The 21,046-nt window shown below is 36.0% G+C and overlaps 1 protein-coding gene across 5 annotated transcripts in view; it reads left to right on the top strand.

Moving 5' to 3' along the window:
• LOC118202925 (zinc finger MIZ domain-containing protein 1-like) overlaps positions 1–21,046 on the top strand; it is a 1,176,934-nt gene that overhangs the window by 491,049 nt on the left and 664,839 nt on the right. For all 5 annotated transcript variants that reach the window (XM_085814453.1, XM_085814451.1, XM_085814450.1 and 2 more), the window contains one exon: positions 9,824–9,932. In XM_085814453.1, coding sequence (XP_085670579.1) covers positions 9,870–9,932 — 63 coding nt within the window. In that variant the 5' untranslated portion in view covers positions 9,824–9,869. The remainder of the gene's footprint in view (positions 1–9,823; positions 9,933–21,046) is intronic.

Below are 21,046 nucleotides of genomic sequence, written 5' to 3'. Positions count from 1 at the left end.
TTTCATCTCTCCGGCTTTTCCAATTAACCTAATCTCTTTAGAGTGGCTCCCGAACTAAAAGGGTGTTGGATGAGGATTCTCTACACCCAGGATTTGGCAATTGGATCCCCTAAAAACCCCACTCGCCCTTTAAAAAGGGGAGTATATAAGGTATTTCTCCCACTTCATTGGCGTGACTTCGTGGTGCAGTGCTTCTGTACGCTGGGCCGGTATTCCAGATGTCCGGGGTTCGATTCCCGGCGAAGGCGGTTGCTATTTTTCATCTTTCCTGCTTCCAATTAACATAATGACTCTACGGTAATAATAATATATTTAATGTTGGAAATGTTGTTTTTATTTTATATTGTGTAAAACCTACAAATTTTTTACTATGCAATCTGTCCAATTTGAAATCGTGCAGTGGCAACACTTTTTGAAATAAAGCAGATTTTTATCTCCAGTGCGCGAGACTATTGATACTGGGGAAAATGGCTTTATAATATGAAGTAAATTATGTATGAAAAATCCCAAGTTATGTGCGCAGTGGCAGACAAATCAAAATGTGGTCTGCGTGTCAAATGAAATTCCCTTTCGGTGTTCTCAGCAGGTTCCTATGAAAAGAAACTATTTAATAAACTAACCTGAAATGCATTATTTCTCTTTCACCCTTTCCAAATAAGCCGTGTCGAATTCGTTAAAAGGAATTGATCAGCGATTTCAGCTTATGGAATAGACATGTGGCAGAAACTCATTACGACGGCTAAATAAACTTCCAATGAATCCTTTTCGTCTCCACATTGAGATTATTACCTGGACCTCCAATCGTAATAACCGGCCGTATAGATGCATCACCTCCCTCTGCCCTCATTTCGAATCTTCAAATCACTAAAATGTCGGTGGATAATTTTCGCAAATTAGTGAAAGGTTCCGGGCACCACGGCGGTCAATGATTTCGAATGTCGGAAGTCATTGTCGAACGGCTGGAAAGTAAGGGAGAGGTATTCATTATGCATCACTTGTTATTAACTTTGTCCAGGATCGGAGATTTCGACGAAATTTGCCACCACTCGCTAGAAAACTCATTTCGTCCCGGATTCATCGATTGGACGAGCAAAGTAATCGTTTTCCTTCTGCTCAAAGACCAGGTGTATAATTGCCTCTTTGTTCGTACCTATTACTGATCCGAATTCTCTGAAGGGCCGGCGATACTCTGAAAGTAGTGAAATTGGACAAAAGCAGACGCCGCTAGTTACAGCGAAGAACAATTGCAAATTTCACCGCAGGATTACCACACCTAAAGAACATTTCTTGACGTCTGTATTTATTAATGTGCTTTAAGTGAAAGAAGCTATTAATCTTTATTCTTTGGTTCCTTCAAATTTCAAAATCTATTTCGAAATAACCCTGTGCCCCCTTTATTTATTTATCTATTTATTTTTTAAAAGTCTGAAAAGTTTTCAAATTTGATATTACGCTCGAAGGAGCTCTTTTTAACGTTTTGTATTTATTTATTAAATATCATGTTCTTCGCACTTAAACCATAAAATTCCGTTCAACAGCAATATCGCAAAATAATTTTAAAATGAGCCTATCTTTAGAATTTTCGATACAGTCTCGCGCGCTGGAGATAAAAATGTGTTTTTTTTTCCCTTTCCCCCCCCCCGTACAGGGTTGGCATTGCTCGATTTGAAATCGTTGAGTTTGTTAATACAAAATTCATAAATGCTTTACAAAATGTGAAATGGGTAATAAAACAAATTCCAAATTCGGGCTTCCAGATGCCCATATTCCGGTGGAGACGTACGTTATTCAAAACTGGATGGCTCTGTGTATCGTTGTTTTATCACAATGCGAGAAACATACATACATTGATGCAGATTCTTCGTTATTTAATTTCTTTAAATATAATACGGGGCTCTAATATTCGGTGGCAACAATTTAAAAATTGATTCGCCGTTTATAGTGAATCAACGCAAAATGCCAAAGCGAAATTAATACCCCTTCAGGTTGAACTGCCCCTTTCGACTAAAAAAAAGGGCAAATTATTGTGTTACACAACTGCCGTGTGCATGTATGATTCGCATTTCATGCATGTCCCCTAAAGAAAAAGCTCTTGAAACGAGCTATAAAAATGAATACAACATTGAAATATGGAACTTGAGGTTAGTTTAACATTTCGAAGAGTTTACCACTAAAATCCAAAAGCTGGCTTAAATGTTAAAAAAAAAAAAAAAAAAAATGTAAAAACTATTTAAAAAATGTAAAAGAATTTGCAATTCGGTCTTGTAATGCAAATTTAAGTTTAGCACGTGAAACAGTTTTAATCTAAGCGGTGACGCATACACTACTAATTTAAAAATTAGTTCTTTGGTGTCTAGAATGCGAAATCTTATACTTAAAATGAGCTTGCTGACTGAGCTCATTGAGATACTTGAGCCAAATGCTAGGAAAATCACTTGCTATGATATTATTTTATTATAAACTAGCCGCTACGTGGCCAGTCTTCGTCTGACGTTTAAATGTACCGAAAAAATGCCTGAAGGGAACACCAAACGTTAAATTTAAAAACTGCACAGAATTTTACTCTGTAGAGAAACTTTATCAAAAAAACAAGAAAAAAAGAAATAAAAATTTCAATTAAAATGTATTATATGTAAAAAAAATTACAATGAAATAAGCAATATCCCTTAACACAAATATTACTTCTCCTAATAAATAAATTAACCAACTTCCCGTTGCAAAATCTTAAGAATTCAAATGGCATAATAGAAGTTAAGAATTTTGTTTCCTAAAAAAGGTCATGCAAAACTTTTTATATAATTAAAACATAATATAAAAAGTTATCATGAAATAAGCAATAAATCTCATATTTTCAAGAAAAAACAGTCAGCAGTCCAGTATCCAAAGCAATAAATGAGAAACTGCTGCTAAAACCACATTTCGAAAAGAATGAAACTATCATCATAAAGCAATAACCAATCAAAATTGTGGATGACATAATTCGAAATATACAAACCTCTTTGCCATTACCTAATAAAGAGAAAGAGGAGGAGAAAAAGGGAAATTCTGTTGTGCCTCGCGAGACACGTGCGCGTCACAATAAGAAGATTGCGATATTCATGTTGCGTGTCCAAAAATCAAAAGAAAAAAAGCAGCATTTTATCTCATATTTTCAATCAGCAGTCCAGTATACAAAGCATTGAATGAAAAACTGTGGCATTGAATGAAAAACTGTAGCCGAAACCACATTTCTAAAAGAATGAAACTATTCAAAACGATGCGATAAAATCGAAAAAAGTCTGATTCGAATTTTGAAAAAAATTGCTTCGAGGTGCACTGGCTCTTGTCTAGATGCACCTATATACCAAATTTTTTAGCCCTGGGTTTATTAGCTTACGCGCAGCAAAAACGAAAGACACACAGACAGACTCTTTCTTTTATTATATTATAAGCTATTTCTCCCCCTTTCCTAGCGTACCTTCGTGGTGTAGTGGTTCTGAACACTGCGCCGGTATTTCCAGAGGTCTGTGGTTCGATTCCCGGCGAAGGCGGTTGCTAATTTTTCATCTCTTCTGCTTCCAAAAAATCCTAATGTGTCTACAATATGTAGAGAATTTAATAGTCCAGTATACAAAACATTCAATGAATTGCCAAAACCACATTTCTAAGAGAATGAAACTATTTAAAATGATGCAATAAAGTCAAAAAGATAAAATTTAAACAAATCTGATTCAAATTTTGAAAAACTCGCTTCGAGGTGCACTGGCTCTTGTCTAGATGCACCCATATACCAAATTTCGTAGCCCTCGTGCAGTACGAATACGCGCAGCACGAATGAAAGACACAGACAGACTCTTTTATTATATGTATAGATTGATATTGAGAAAAGTTGTTACATTACGTTAAATCATGACGTATTTACGCAAACGTATTAACCTGCAGTGTCAAAAGGTTTTGTTTCCTGGTTTGGCAATATTGACGAATTGGTTGTTGCTTGGAAAGAATAAACTGATTCATATTTAAATACTTTTAGGCATATTCCTTTGCCAGGTGTGCACATAACTTTTAAATTTTGCTTTGGCAGCAGGCCGCTCATCTGGCCGCTAGTGTATGAAAAGCGAACTATCATTCTAACATACCGGAGGGAAACTGTTAAAACTACTTAACATTCTCATCGAATTACCATTTTAACATATTAGTATGTATAGCGAACTATCATTTTAACGTGCGTCTAGTTTAAATCTCCGTCGTATATGAAAAATCAACCAGACTGTCTTTATTTCCATTTTTGAGTCTAGATACCAGAGTACGATATGAAAATACAACGTACTTTGCCTCTTTAGAATTAACGTCGTTGTATTTCTACGACGGTAGGTGCGCTTCATAAATATGACAAAACTTGGAAGTTTTCGGTTGAATCTTGGATGACATCTCCAGTAACCTCGTTGCTAATGTCAAATTTTGTGAGAATTACAGCAACTGTTCGACTTAACTACAAAAGAGCCATAAGGTGTATTTCCCTTGTCGGAGGTATTACCTAATACAGCGCATTTTGAGCTATGTATCTCACTTTCGAAACTGTAAGATGGCCAGCTAGATGTAAAGATTTCTAGCAGCATGTTCGCGAGGGGGGGGGACTCAAACGGGTTTGGACATAGTTAATAATAAATATGCCTCTCGTAATATCCCCATATTAATAAATTCTACATTTGCTGTGATAACGAAGGGTAATATTCACTGAATATTTTATTTTAAAATTTAAAATAATAGTAATATTTCTTCTGGTATTCACTCGCTGATGATGTCGGAAGGTCCTATAAGTGGAAGTTATCATATTGTCGCATATATGAATTATTCTATGCATTATACAAACAAATTTAGACGGCAACAAGCATTTTGTCTTTGAATTTTATTATTATTATTTTAGATTGTTTACGTTTTTATAGTTCGTTAATAATAATTTCGTTTAATAAATACTTTTACTTTTACACTGCTAAGGAGGACTACTGACCGGGAACAAGCCCTTGCAGTATGATGTCCGCCCTGCAGACATTTATTAAGTCTAAATTAAAAAAAAAAAAAAAAAAAAGATTACAGAGTCACATCTAGTTAGGGAATACAAAGGACTACCTTGAATACATATGACATTCCTGATAGCATAGATAAAAAAAAAAAAATACTTAGAAGTACAAAGCTGCATTGATACATAAGTTTAATAAATACTACAAAAAAGAGGAACCTTGCTTTAAAATCCAGTCAATCCTATAAATCAAAAAATCTGGTGTGGACACACCATGACTTCCTTATACGGCCTATTATATTATACTGGATTTCATTTAGACTTATCGCATCGAATTTTATTAGTGATATATTTCTCATTCAATGATTTCAGTTCACTTCACCGCGAGGCAAAAACACATAAACAACTCGAAATATCTCCATTAAACTTGTAAAATGCAGAAAAATCTTGACATTAGGTATTTTTTGGAAGCAGCAAACGCAAAAATTAGCAAACGCCTTCCCCGGGAATCGAACCGCGGACCTCTGGAATACCACCACACCACGAAGGCACGCCAAGAAGGTCGGAGGAATACCTTATATACTCCCCATTTTTAAAGGGTTTTTAGGGGACCCAATCGCCAAATCCTGGGAGTGGAGAAGCTTCATCCAACACCCTTTTAGTTCGGGCGCTACTATAGAGACATTAGGTATTTTGTAAGCAGGAAAGATGAAAAATTAACAAAGCCTTCGCTGGGAATCGAACCACGGACCTCTGGAATACCACCACACCACGAAGGCACGCCAAGAAGGTCGGAGGAATACCTTATATACTCCCCATTTTTAAAGGGTTTTTAGGGGACCCAATCGCCAAATCCTGGGAGTGGAGAAGCTTCATCCAACACCCTTTTAGTTCGGGCGCTACTATAGAGACATTAGGTATTTTGTAAGCAGGAAAGATGAAAAATTAACAAAGCCTTCGCTGGGAATCGAACCACGGACCTCTGGAATACCACCACACCACGAAGGCACGCCAAGAAGGTCGGAGGAATACCTTATATACTCCCCATTTTTAAAGGGTTTTTAGGGGACCCAATCGCCAAATCCTGGGAGTGGAGAAGCTTCATCCAACACCCTTTTAGTTCGGGCGCTACTATAGAGACATTAGGTATTTTGTAAGCAGGAAAGATGAAAAATTAACAAAGCCTTCGCTGGGAATCGAACCACGGACCTCTGGAATACCACCACACCACGAAGGCACGCCAAGAAGGTCGGAGGAATACCTTATATACTCCCCATTTTTAAAGGGTTTTTAGGGGACCCAATCGCCAAATCCTGGGAGTGGAGAAGCTTCATCCAACACCCTTTTAGTTCGGGCGCTACTATAGAGACATTAGGTATTTTGTAAGCAGGAAAGATGAAAAATTAACAAAGCCTTCGCTGGGAATCGAACCACGGACCTCTGGAATACCACCACACCACGAAGGCACGCCAAGAAGGTCGGAGGAATACCTTATATACTCCCCATTTTTAAAGGGTTTTTAGGGGACCCAATCGCCAAATCCTGGGAGTGGAGAAGCTTCATCCAACACCCTTTTAGTTCGGGCGCTACTATAGAGACATTAGGTATTTTGGAAGCAGGAAAGATGAAAAATTAACAAAGCCTTCGCTGGGAATCGAACCACGGACCTCTGGAATACCGGCCCAGAGTGCAGACCACCACACCACGAAGGCTCGCGAAGAAGGTGAAAGAAATGTCTTATAACCTAAAACTCAAAATACAGTTAAAAGCAGTTTAAAAACTCCCCCCCAGTTAAAATTAGAGTTTCTACGCAAAAACCAGCAATTCGACCAGCGGGCAGGAAGACAAATTTTTCGCTTCACAAAACGTATAAACGTAAATACCTTAATGGGAACATAAGAATAATTCGGTCGTATTTAAAGCAAATTATGCGTAATTTATCAACATATAAGAATAAAAAAAACTTATAAAACAACATATAAAAAGCTCGTCGAGATGAGTAACAGAGTGGGTATGCATATATGTATAAATAATTTGATATATGATTGGTGCAGCCGAAGAAATCTCTTCTGAATCTTTCGAAGAATCCATTTTGGGATTGTCCATCCATGTCCTTTATTCTGTCCTTCTGAATCCATTTTGGAATTGCCCATCCATGTCCTTTATTCTGAATCCATTTTGGGATTGTCCATCCATGCACTTAATTCTATCCGTACGTAAAGATATCACGCAGAAACATCGTTAAATTGGACTGGAGAGCGGTGAAATTAGCTAATTTATTGAAATATGGTACCCGAAAGTTTTTGGCAAGTCATATAAATGCTCAGCTTATTAGCACCTATAATGCCTTCTCTTTAATATACAGCTACTAGCGGAAGTACCCGATGCCAGTTACGTTAGATTGAGAGTAATGTATCTAACAACAGAGATAATGATACCGCTGTAATCCTTCTCTAATAACGATACAAAAATTACGATTCATTTGTTGTACACTTTTCAGTCTCGTGCGATATGGAACCCACATAAAAAATAAACTTCTTCTCTGTCATTATATCAGCAACGATGGCAGTAGCAACACTTTTCGAAATACAGTATTTTTATCTCCGAGGCTCCCGACTGTTGCCACTCAGAAAATGAGTGCGAAAATGAGCGCTTTCAGATGTTTTGATTAATATTTTGGCCGATTACAGTCGGACGAAGATGAGAATAGTCGAAACGGCGTCCCACGAATTTTTGGAATCGGGAATAATGTATTTAATGTTTCGCAATGCTACTTTTATATCATCGTAAATCTTAGAAATTTTGTTATTAACAAACTCTGCGATTTCAAAGCGAGCAGTGGCAACGCTTCTCGAAATAAGGCAGATTTTTATCTCCAGCGTGCGAGACTGTTGTCACTCGGAAAAAATGATTGAGAAAATTAGCCTTTTCTGAGTTTTTGATTAATATCTCTGATTTTAGCGCTTTTTTTCTTTTTTTTTGGGGGGGGGGAGTGGACGTCGACCTTTTCCAGAACCCAGAATAGAGTTGTAGAAAGTTTGGTGAGGATAGGATAGCTATAGTAGTGACCGAGTTAATCGCGAACAAACAAACACGCAGGCATCCTTCTTTAAAGGGTCATCCCATTATACAATTTCTTCAATGTTTCGTGAATCGTATCTATGTCATGCTGTTCTATTTACACGATTTTCTTATGTATCGTATCTTCATGTTATCATCATGTTTACACCATTTCGTAATTACGCATTGTCATCGTATTCGTAAATTACACATATCATTGCGTGATTGTATTAAGTAAAATTCCGTGTATTTCAAGTTAAAATATATATTACCTTTAAAAAATTTAATCTTAACTTTACACGTTTCCTTGTAATAGGATAAATCTAATATATCTGTATTTACTGCCCCCATAAAAAAATTAGACTGATTAGAACACGCAAACTTTCTAGAATTCCGATTGATTTTAACGAAGCGTAATTATGACTTCTATGTTGTTGTTCTTTTATTTATTTATTACGTGCTCCGCCTTAGATACTTCACGGGAAAGGAAGGATGCTCCGTGGAGTTCTTTTTAAGGGAAACTGTCTCGTATCCACGTTACACGTGGGGGAAAGCAGGAAAACCCCCACGCAGCCAGCCCGTTCGGCGGAACTCGAACCCCAGTCCGAACTACCAGTGTTCAGCGGCTTTTACCGCTCGGCCGCTGGTGGGCCTTCTGTTTTGTTAAACTGGTATAAAGCTGCAATGAAGTATAATTATAACTTCTGAGGTGTAAAATAAAACAGGAATTTACTAATAGTTAATTTTGATTTACTAATAGTTAATTTTGATTTACTAATAGTTAATTTTGATTTACTAATATTTAATTTTTATTACTTTATTTTACTAATAGTTAATTTTGATTACTTTATTTTACTAATAGTTAATTTTGATTTTAAGGTACATTTACTTTCCTTCCTCATTTTCCTGCCTATGCTTTCCTACCAGAATGGCAGCAAAGGCAGGAAGGAAAATAAGCATAGGCAGGAAAAGGAAGAAAGGAAAGAAAGATACCTTAAAATAAAAATAACTATTAGTAAAATAAAGTAAAACCCTTCACATTCCTATTTTATTTTACAAAGCTTCTCTACCAGGATGAATTTTCAGTTTCATGCTTTATGCGAAATAGGGTAGAAACTACTATTCAGGCTGAGGTTTGAGGTACTTCAGTTAGAGAGCGAGAAAGAGAACGTGTTCTGCCTTTCGGCCACGTTGTTGCTACTCTTTTACGTTAGTTACGTTAGTTAGAGCTTACTATTTTATGGCCTCGCTTATTTACGTGCCTTGTAGTCTACGCCGGCCGGGGATTGTTTAAATACGAGCGAACTAGGTAACGACCTTAGGCTGTTTAATTTATCAAGCTTTAGTTTGATTTTGCATTTTTTACTTTAAGTTTGTAAGGATTATGTTAATTTTATTAACAGTTAAATTTTGAGTTAAAGTTCCTTTCCTGTCAATTCTTAACTTCAACTTACTACTTCCGGCCAGAACGTAGTTTTAGAATCACGGCTGAATACATAATGAGGAAAAGCGGTATTTAACCGCGAAATTCTTTGATCTTAGAGAGAGAGATATATCAGATATACTGGCTACACGCGTACGCCTTTTTAGGCTACTCTTTTAGTTTTGCAAAGAGAAATTTATAGATTTTATTAAAAAATTTTCATTCTTAAATATTATTTTTTATTAATGAATAAAGCAATATTTCACTGAAACTCCTAAGTATACGAACACTTTTGGGAGTCGCTGTATATATGATGTCATAATTTTGCTGTTCTTTTGCAGAGATCGAAATGTTGAACTCCTGGCAGCTCTTGAAACATCCTGCACGATGAGTGTTGCAATGGAAAGACATATTCAGCAAACCAATGAAAGATTGCAGTGCATAAGAGAGGTATGTGGCAAAATATCTATAACTCAGATTTAAATTTCAGTTATACGTTATTGGTATGGATGCTTGTCACCAGAGTGCTTATGAGAATTTTAAGCTGCCTAAACAATTTTGAAAATTACTATATATCTAATTTTTTAAGAATTATCTTGGAAATCCAAGAGCTTCGTGCGAAAATTATGTTGCCCATGCAATCCCTTGTAATATGTTGATGCAGCTCTTTATCTACTATGTATTTAATTATGAACTCATTTATAACTATAAAGTTATTTATATTGTTTATTATATATATATAATTTTTAAAAATTATATCTTGTATATAACTTTTAAAAAAACATATAGTTTTATATATTTAAAAATATATAAAACTATATATTTTTTTAAAGTTTTAACTAAAAATTTTTTTTTTTTTTTTTTTTTTTTTTTTTTTTATGATATATGGTTAGGTCAGTCATTTATTTAATCGCGGGCAAAAAGGTAAATTTATAGGTCTGTCTGGGTAAAAATCGTTAAATTTGGCGAATGTTTTGCGGCCGGGGATTTAATGATGTTTCAAGGAAAAAAAAATATTTAACAAATGTAAAGAAGTAATATAAATATTTTCCCCCAATGATGGGGAAAACATATGCCTGTAATACTTGCCTATAACAGCACTGGCCATTATTAAGGCCAGAAATGGTGAGGTGACCGTTTAATTGTGAAGGCAACTAATAGGCCACGACCGTTACTTCCTATGAAGGGACAGACAATTTTACATCGTCTGGTATTCGAACCCGGGCCTTTTCGTATCGCAGTCAGACCCCCCTAAATACTATACCGTCTGGGCGGCTAGTAGTATAAATATGCTAGCTCATAAAAAACGAGCATTATGGTATACATTTCAAAAGTTAAGGTTTATATTTCCTTGAGACCATTCCAAACTTAACGAACCTGCAAAACCATTGTTTCTTGGGAAAATGTGCTTAAATAATTGGCAGCTACGTACTTTGAGGAAAATCGTGTAGGAATAAGAAAAGTGAGCTCACCGAACCGGGCAACAGAATGGGTATGTATATATTTAGATAATTCTGGTGCACCCGATTATAACTAAAAAGGGAGGTGCACAACTATATGCTGTAGCAGTCCCACATACAAAATTCCAAAGTTCTGAGGCTACTCGTTTTTGAGTTATGCGAGATAGATACGTACGTACGTACAGACGTCAAGGGGAAAAAAATCTCTTCTGAATCCATATTACAATCTGTTTTGGGAAGAAGAGGTCCGTACGTACTGATGGCACGCAAAAACATCGTTCAAATGGATTCGAGAGCGGTCAAAATGGATATTTCCGAAAATTTTAGCTATTACAATACTTCCTATACTTTATAAGGTATTTTCTCCCTCCTATCTGCAGGCCCTCGGGGTGCAACGGTAGCACACTCAAGGCGTAATCGAGAAGTCCAGGTTCGAGACCTGGCACCATCCCTCTACCATTACGGTTAATCGGTTCTGCCCACGTCCGCCCTTATCTAGTATTTATTAATAAATAAAAGATTTTTACATTGCCATATAGTGCGCCATATTAAAAAAATAAATAAAAATAAAAATCTTAAAGTAGTACTTTAGAATCCTTCATGAAGTGTATGTTTGTAAGTAATTCTTTACAAAATGTTGAAATTTGTCTTTAGTAAAAAACGTTTGAAACTTATTCCTTCGTTCTTCTTCAAGAAGTTCTCTTTCGTTCTTCTCTTTCATATAATCTTCGTTAAATGTTCCTTTCTTCTATCTTAATTTCTTTCCTCCAATAAAAATATATTTTCTTCCTATATATCCTTTAAAGGCGAAGTATCTAAGGTACAGAAAGAGGCGCAGCCCCCCATCCACCTAATCGATTTGATTTGATGACTTTTCCAGGGAGGCGCCAAGTTAAAAACCACATAATAAAATACGCCCATTAGGATATAACCTAATGGACCTTAACGGCACAATAATAATTAAAATAAATAGAATCAATGGTTAGAAACTAACTAAACAAAAGGACAAAACACAAGACACAGACCATGCTCTATTATAAAAACACTAAACACATGTTAAATCAAAATTATATATATATATTAATCCAAGTATATAAGGTATTTCCTCCATCCTTTCTGCATAACTTGGTGGCGTAACGGTTAGCACACTCGCCACGTATTGGAAAGGTCCAGGTTCGAGGCCCGGCGAGGGCTCTACACACTTTTCACATCTGAGAGAATGTATATAAACAGTAGTTTTTTCCGACGTACCAAATACGCATACAGAAGTCATATTATTATACCAAGTCATTTGAACTGTAAACTAATAATTTTATAGAAATTGTATTAAAGGTATTAAGAATAATTCCTCGACTTACATTAGGATCGAACTGCGACGAGACCTGTGGATTTAAATAATGATACATTAAATGAAAATCGTAAAAGCAACCTTGTATTTAGCGTAAGTATATTGAAATACTCAATCGATTTCGAGGGCAGCTAAAGGTCCCTCCTCATCAGGAGAAAGAAGAAAAATAAAATAAAGGGGTCAGAAACACGTGGTCCTTATCAGCACTGCACGTGGTTATAACCGGATTTTTAATCAGAGTTACACTGGCCGCCGAAATCGATTGAGTGTTTCAATATACTTACGCTAAATACGATTTTGATTCTCACATTAGCGTGTTTCTCTTTTTGTAAACGGTTGCTACGGATTTCTTTTAAAATACATCTTAGCATTTCTCTGTCAAGTCCTTATACACTCACTGGTGGGTAAGGATGGATGAGAGTAGCAGGGATAGCAACCATAAAATTGAAGGTAGGAAAATGTGGAAATTAGCAGAAGTGCGGGATACGGTAAGACGTATTGTGCGTATGCAAATTTTGGGTTGCCGAAGTTATTAGCCACGTGATGCGTTGATAAAAGAGATAGAGGATTTGACGCGTATTGACCTTTGTTGTTCCAAAGAAAAATTTAATGGGGAAGAATCAACTGGCTAACTTGCAATTTTCGGTGTGTCTTCTCGACATCACTTAGATGATTTTACGCGTGGTCCTGTTATTGGAAACACTGAAGAAGAACCAAAAATAACAAGTATTGCTAGGGGGTTCGATGTCAGCCACAATGCTGTTTCAAGACTCTCGAAATCATTTCAAACAAATGGCATGTGTATAAAACGTCACGGGGTAGGTCGTGTTTGCAGCACGACGCCTGCAGAAGACAGGCACATAGTGGTATCGACAAAAGGAATCGACGCAGTTCAGTTATTGAGGTAACAAATCAGTTACTTGCTGCTGCTGGCAAGCGAATCTCCCGAAAAACTGTAGCTAAGTCATTTGCACCAAGAAGGACTATACGCCCGCCGCCCTCTTTCGTGCATTCCATTGTCCAAATAGCAGCGTACCGTCCGTTTGCAATGGTATCGCGAGCACGACAGTTGGACTCAACAGAACGCGACTTGTGTATCATTAGATGAGAGTAGATTCTGCCTGTTACCGGATTTTAGACGCCAACTGATGTGGCGTGAGAGTGGTACTGCTTATGGTCTAGAGTGGTACTGCTTATGGTCCAAGAAAGGGCCGGTGTCCTAGGTGCAGTATCATGCCATGTGCCGTCAATAGAGCCGCATGCCCCTATATGTGATTGCAGCTTTGACTATTACTAGCTAACGATACGTTAATGATGTTCTGCTGCCTCACAATCGCATGTTCCGTGGGGATGTCGGTGATTAATTTGTTTTCGGTGAGCGACAACACAACGTGTCCTCAAACATTCGTTTTCCAGGAGTGTCTTGAGAGCGAGGATATTCAACGCCTCGTGTGGCCAGCACGTTCTCCAGATCTGAATCCCACTGAAAGTCTGTGGGATGCTTTGGGGAGGAGTCTTGCTGTTCGACAGTGCCCTCCAGTAAACAAGGACACTCTCGTCCGAGCACCGACAGAGGAATGGCATAAATTACCCCAACAGCTGTTGGATAATGTTGTGCAAGGTATGACACGACGTGAGGAATCGTACATCACTGTCCATGGTGATCATATTCCAAACTGACATCTTACGCCAGAATACCTGCAGACGGTAACTGCATTTTTCGCTTTTACATATTCAGCATAATATGTCCATTTTGTCTCTTGAACACTTTCCAAAGCCTTCTGGCATAAGTAGCCATAAGCTTCTAGTCATAAATTATTTTTATTGTTAAATTTTATATGGGCATTATTTTACTTCACTTGGTATGAAAACACACTTTTTAACACGCTATATAGCCATTTATGATCCGTTCTTAGCAATTGTCCACCAGTATATTTCAGCGTTCAGCTGGCACTCTATTTGCATATAGTACAGTAATGAAATATTTATTTTACAGTAACGCGTGTTTTTATGTAGTTGGTGACAGTTTACAGGTAGTACGAATTGCTGCAACAAATGTATTACCATTCTTTTTTTTTATTAAGGTTGATTTTTTGTTGGGAACTCAATTTTTTTCTCCTACGTTTTTATAATTCTGCGCTTCGAATTTCTCTTTAAATAAATTTACTTTCTTCAAGAAACCGTTTCATGGCGATCCCACCAATAAACATTTGTCGATTGCTATGTTCTAACGTATCGAATCTGAAGAAGGAATGTGTTCGAGACATAATATAAATATCGCTCTGCCCCTTAAAGTGTAGTGGATTGCGCTTTGCTCCCTCGTTTTGCTTTTTCTTCCATGCCTGCTTTGCAGAAAACTCTCTGCAACTGAATTTTTCAGTTTCTCTATGATATTGAAGTTGGGTAATGGAAAAGAAAATTGATCAACAGTAAATCCCTTCCTTTCTGCCTCATTCGAATAGCTAGACAGTTATGGGTTTGCGTCAGAGTGTATTTTTTAAACCTGCTGCCATATACCTGCAACCGTGTTTTCACTTACGTTGATGGCAGTTCTTGCCTAGAGCTAAATTTGCATTTTGTTACCCTTTTTCTTCGTCTCCGGATTGACTGGAGAAATAGATCCTTCTCCTACTTTTAGTATATCTTGATGAAACTATAAGTGTATGGTACGATAATTGATGGCTGTAAAAAATACACTGGTATTTTCTCGAAATTGCGTATCTTCTTAATATTCGAAATGGAATTACTTTTTTGGGTGCATCTGATTAAAATTAATAAATTTCTGCAGTATCAATATGTAGAGTTATTAGGTTATTTTGAAAGAGGAGATGTGAAAAATGAGCAATGTCCTCGCCGGGACTCGAACCTGGGCCTCTCGAATACGCACCAAGTGTGCTAACCGTTACACCACGAAGGTATGCGGAAAGGAGGGAGAAAATACTTTATATATTCACAGTTTTAAAGGGCGACTCGGGATTAGGTGACCCAATCGCCAAATCTTGGTGGTGAAGAATCATCATCCACCACCTTTTAGTTCGAGCCAGGAATTAGAAGAGAAGGGCTAGCTCATGGAGCTTTTCCCCCTGAAGCAGAAAGTGAGAAGTGATGACGTAGCCATGATGACACTGAGCGCGCCAATATAATTCACAGCTTGGAAATTAGCGTTTTTGAACCAGCGTTTAAAAGGAGCTGTGTGTGAAAGATAGCTATAATTTGGAAGAGGCAATGTTACTGCTTTATGCATTTTAGACTGAACCATTAAAAAATTTAATAATGCTTACTCAATTTTAAAATAATAGATAAAATGTGCTACTCTTTTAACATAAATTTCCGTGGTTTTTTTTTAATTTTTATTTGCAGGTTTTTTTATTTAATGCACGTTTATTTCTAATCATTTATTTATTTGCATGCTAACTGAGAGAATTTTTATACTGCTTCTAAGATAACTATAATAGCAGCTATTTAAATTTACTCAAAAAACAACTTTACATTGACATAGGTTTAAACATATATGACATATATGGCAACATTTCTGCTAACCTACGTTTGATTTTTTGCCTAATTGTAAATTTTACATTGTTATAATTCTCTTCCGATTCAATATAGTAGATATTTTTTAAATAATTTTGTAATTTATACTTATATCTATATTACAATTAAATAAATGTGTATAAAGTTGTTACCTTAATTTTGACAAAATAGCTTTATTCAGAGTACCTAAAACAGTTATTTAATTTTTCAAAAGTGTGAGTAAAGGAAGCAGGTCTTTTTAGGCCAATTACTTTGATGTTTTATACTATTATATTTTATCTAGAATGCTAATCTAGCACAAAATCTAATCAATAATTAGTTACAAAGTATACAATAAGAATAACTTTAACAAGTACTTAACAAAATTAGTTAGTTAAATACTTGTTATTCTTGTTGGTATTATTTTGGTACTATTCATAATACCGAAGATATTATCGATTAACTCATAGAAGTCAGATGCTTTCTGATTTCCTGTGGGGTAGAGTATACCTTTTGCGGTACTTTTTGAAAATAATGTTTTCTCTGGAGCGACTTTTTGTCTCTCGTTTCCCTTGACCATTAAATAATTTGGTTTTAGTTTGTGACACAATTTGATTTCTTCTCAATCTCTATTTAAAACCTCTTTAATAATATCAAAATTTAAAACAGTTACATCTTCTAAAACAAATCCTCTATCTAAAACGCGGTTTCTCAGTAATTTGAGACAGAGCCGGAAATGAGACCTCTGATTAAAACAAAATGCACATTTTGAAAAGAACCAACTTAGTCCAGTTTAGAGTCATAGCAGAGTTTTCAATCTATATGCATTTCGTCGAAACTGAGAACGCATATTTTTTCTACAGAATACAAATATTCGCCTCTTTCCTTCTTTAGAGTAAGAACATTACTTTGAATTCTTGGACTACACTAAAATTTAGAAAACACTAAAAAATAAAATAAACACCATTTCTTTAATTTGATAATACTAGGTAAAGATATTTCAATTTTTTTCTTAATTTTTTTTTCTTTCCAAAAATCATAGCTTTAAGATGACAGAGCTCTTATGACGATGCAGCGTGAAATATTTTCACTAGTCCACCTGATTTTTTTTCTTCTTTTTCAGTAATGCATTAATTTGCGTCTTTATAAAAATAGGCTTCAGACATTTTTCCAAATTCTCCGATTTGTGCTCCCCCCCCCAAATTTCGCTATTTGAGATTTTAATTTCTGATACCAATTTCTGTCTAGATATCGTCCACCTTCTTTGTCGCTGAACAAACATTCTAAAATTTTACTTTTCTCTATTTTTCAATACTTTAATACAATTTTCTAAGGATATTATTTTGTTCTTCAAATTATCAATGCATGCTTGTTTATCATTAAACATTCAGGATGATCTACATTTTCATTTGTGAGTTTTATTTCAAAATCATTAAAATTTGATTTATTATTGTCATCATCAATTTCGATTTATTATTGCCATCATAATTTACTTTCGGCACAGCATTCCATTTCAACATTTTCTTTTTGTGGCTATCCAAACAAGCGATTTTTCTTATCCCACTTGATCGACAGCAACATCTAGATCAAGTCCATGAAACCGTAGATTTTCAAACATTGAAGAACCGCATCCGGACTGGAGTACAGATGGTTCTGCAGGAAACGAATACATGTTAAGATATGGGCAAAAGTGGCCTGGGTCAAATTGCATTTCGGTCAAAAAGGATAACTTTTAAGGCCCACACATGTCGTTGAACACGAAGTTGACTACTGCGGAACGTAGCGAGAGCTGTCTGTTCACATCTACTGTTTGACCCGATCATATGCTACGTAGAAATGAAGCGGCCACCTTATATTAACCAACAACATTCCGGCAACATTCCTCGAATCGTTATGAAATTGTGACTCGAACCAGCACTACAAGTTCTGCCACCACAAACGGCATCAACGGCACTCTTAGCCTTTCAGCGTTTAATCAGGTTGTACGATCTGTCTCTTGTATTTCGCATAAACTAACTAGATCCTACAATGGATCTGGCGAATTTTCGCACAGGCGTAAGTGAATTACCAGCACAGAAGAAGGGGGAAAATAACCCTTAATTTAATTCCAATAATTAACAGAAAGGCACGATCTTCGTACTTTACAAAAACACCTTGAATTAGCGGTGTAACTTAAACGTAGAATATAAATCAATTCAAAACTAAGATAGAATAGTGCTGAATTAACACGTTAAGTTACGTCTAACAGTTTGACTCAACAATAACCTAACAGACGTGACGATAATCCGAAATGACCAAGAGACGTACTAGCAAACAGCGAGATAGCAACGAAACGTGCGCTGGCTAAAGACAACACGCACTGAATAAACTGAGAGATTCACCCGTTTAAATACTTACTTCACTTAACTTTAAATTTTAGATGCTGGCGAGAAAATGCGAGGGGAAGTTGAGGAGTTCAGGAAAGGTGTCAAACTTAAAATAAATTAGTTAAGCAAATAAGGGAAACCCTGCAAGCTCAAGTAAAATGCATTACATTTCATGATATACGTTGCGATATACATAGTTTTACAGGTGCATGTTTGAAGATGTTATCTATTGTAGTGGGTATAGAGATCATGTTTCAGGACATCATATATTGCAGTAGATACAGGTGTGATGTTCCCACGTTACAAATAATTTTTGGAAATATGATCTGTTTACATCGGTGTCTACTGTCAGAATGACACGACAGCACCAGGACTATTATAATTGTACCACTCGTGAATAGGGGCCTTGCTCCAGGTAGAGTTAATTTCTAGTTCGACCCGGGAGGCGAGTTCCAAGAAAGAAAGACAGTCACCATCAGTAGAACCCTTAAGACTGTCGATCGACTGGCCATTCGATCTGCAATCTCCTTACCATAAATTATAAAGTAATCGTACTCACTGGAAGAAAATCTTATTATGGGCACTCAAGCGGCCCAAGTGTTGAACAATGTTAAGAATCGTACTGTCACCATGTTTCCACCGTTCAGCCCAGTACTTAATAAAACTTCGGCTATCGCTCAGATTCCAGATGTCGATCAAATGGTGATAGTTCTATTTAAACTATATTTTGACGGGATCGCTTTATTTGGGAAATAAACCCTTTTCATCCTGTCATAAATGTAACTGCAGTTATAATGTAGTTTCTCCTTCTTTCCAACATGCCTTTTTGGTGTTACGATTAGCACATTCGGCGCGTATTCGAGAGGTCCAAGTTTCAAGTCCCGGCAGCATATTTCACAAGTGCACATCAGCGCAGCCACTGAGGGAGGGGTTTCGAAAATGGACCGATGAGCTGCTATTGCTCTTGTGACGCTAAATCTTCCTGCATGAGAGCGTATGTTGTTTACGTTTTAATTTGCATTTCTTTCGCAGTTATAAATATATGGCGTAATAGTAGAAATCTTGTAGTGCTTTCGTTTTCTGAGTTTAATTAATCTGTGACATTTCACTTTCGAGATTTTTATCACGCATTAATATTTGGATTGAGTTTCACGGCATATTATGTGGATTAAGAGAATTCAAGTCTATATTTTTTTTAATTGAGATGACAATGACTGAAAGTGTTACAATGAATCTAGTCTTTTCTTATTTCAGTGCATTCTTTTGATTTTTAAAGTGTAAGATTCAGAACACATATGATCTATTGTTAAAATTAAAAGTTATATGTGAATAAATTGAATATACTCGTTGTGAATAAAATAAATTCACTCTGCTTGATGAGTATTTCTTGTGTTGACAGTTCACTTAAGAGTGAGTAGTTATTAAATGTGAAATTTAACACACTAAATGTATACGAATGCAAATTAGTAAATTTCCCTTTGACTAAAATTCTTCTGCATTGGTTATTATTATAGAACATCTTTTTCGTGTAGACTGCAGTAAAAATTGCTGACTTCTATTTACATATATAACTGGTAAAAATATTTTTCTGATACGCATAGTTTTATGTAAAGATTGCATTTGGGCTCAGATGTTTATCACCTATTTCTTTCTTCATCTTATTTACCACTTATTAAGTAATATTTCACATCGATATTTTTGCGAAGTATCCAACATGTGTTTGTATTTATTTCAACCAGGTAGTGAAATCTTCATAATTGCCTATATTTGATCTAACTTCGCAATGAAAAAAAAGTTTCAGAAGCAATCGACGATCCTTTAATTATTTTTTACAGCATGCGAAAATTCATGTGACATGACAGAAATATTACTGGATGCTCATTGGTCCATCCTAGAAGCCACTCCCTCGGTGGCTATACAGATGTGCACTTGTGAAATATGCGTCCTGGCGAGGGCATTGCTCATTTTTCATGTCATCCAACCAAAATAATAAACTTATGTCTCTACACAGTTACCACCCCGTTATATTCCCTATTACTTCATTTATGCAGTATGACAATGGAATGTTAGCAACTCTTCAAGGGCCCATGTAGTGAACCCCCCTTTGTTTCTCTATATATAATTGTACTAATATCATATGAATGTTTATTATTAACTTTGTAACTCTATGTAAATCTACGCACTTGTACCTCTTAATCATATGTAATGCAACAACAGTGTACTATGTATTTTTATATTCAGTTGTAATCCCCTATTACTTGATTTATGGAGTATGACAATAGAATGTTAGCAACTCTTCAAGAGCTCCGTAACCGTGCCCATGTTTTGAACCCTCCTTTTTTTACTTCCTTGTACGAAGTAAAAAGGAAGTATTGTAATCGCGAAAAGTTTCAGGCAGCATATTTCAAGAAAAATATCCATTTTGACCGCTATCGAATGCAATTTAACGATGTTTTTGCTTGATATCTGTACGTAAGGACAGAATAAAAGACTCGTTTCCTCAAAAAAACAAAAACAAAAAACAAAAAAAAAAAAAACAAAAAAAAAAAAAATTATAAAACTGCCTTAAAATTAATTCTGAAGAGAATTTTTCGTGGCGTCTGTACGAACGTATGTACGTACGTGCGTACGAACGTACGTACCTCGCATAACTCAAAAACGAGTAGCCTCAGAACGTTTAAATTTTGTATATAGGACTGCTATAATATGTAGCTGTGCACCTCTCTTTTTGGTTGCAACCGGCCGTATTAAAAAAGTATATAAATATATATTTATATACCCACTCTGTTACTCGACTCAGTGGTCTCAGCTTTTTTACTCTTATATGTTTGTAAATTGTACATTTTTTTGCTTTAAAAATGATTGAATTATGTTGTTTTT

Source organism: Stegodyphus dumicola, chromosome 4 (genome assembly GCF_044657685.1).
Source record: "Stegodyphus dumicola isolate Sdum_Otavi_A_Nest chromosome 4, ASM4465768v1".
NCBI classification, from domain to species: Eukaryota; Metazoa; Arthropoda; class Arachnida; order Araneae; family Eresidae; genus Stegodyphus; species Stegodyphus dumicola.
The sequence above is the reverse complement of the archived record's forward strand: the minus strand, read 5'-3'. Positions and strand labels throughout refer to the sequence as shown.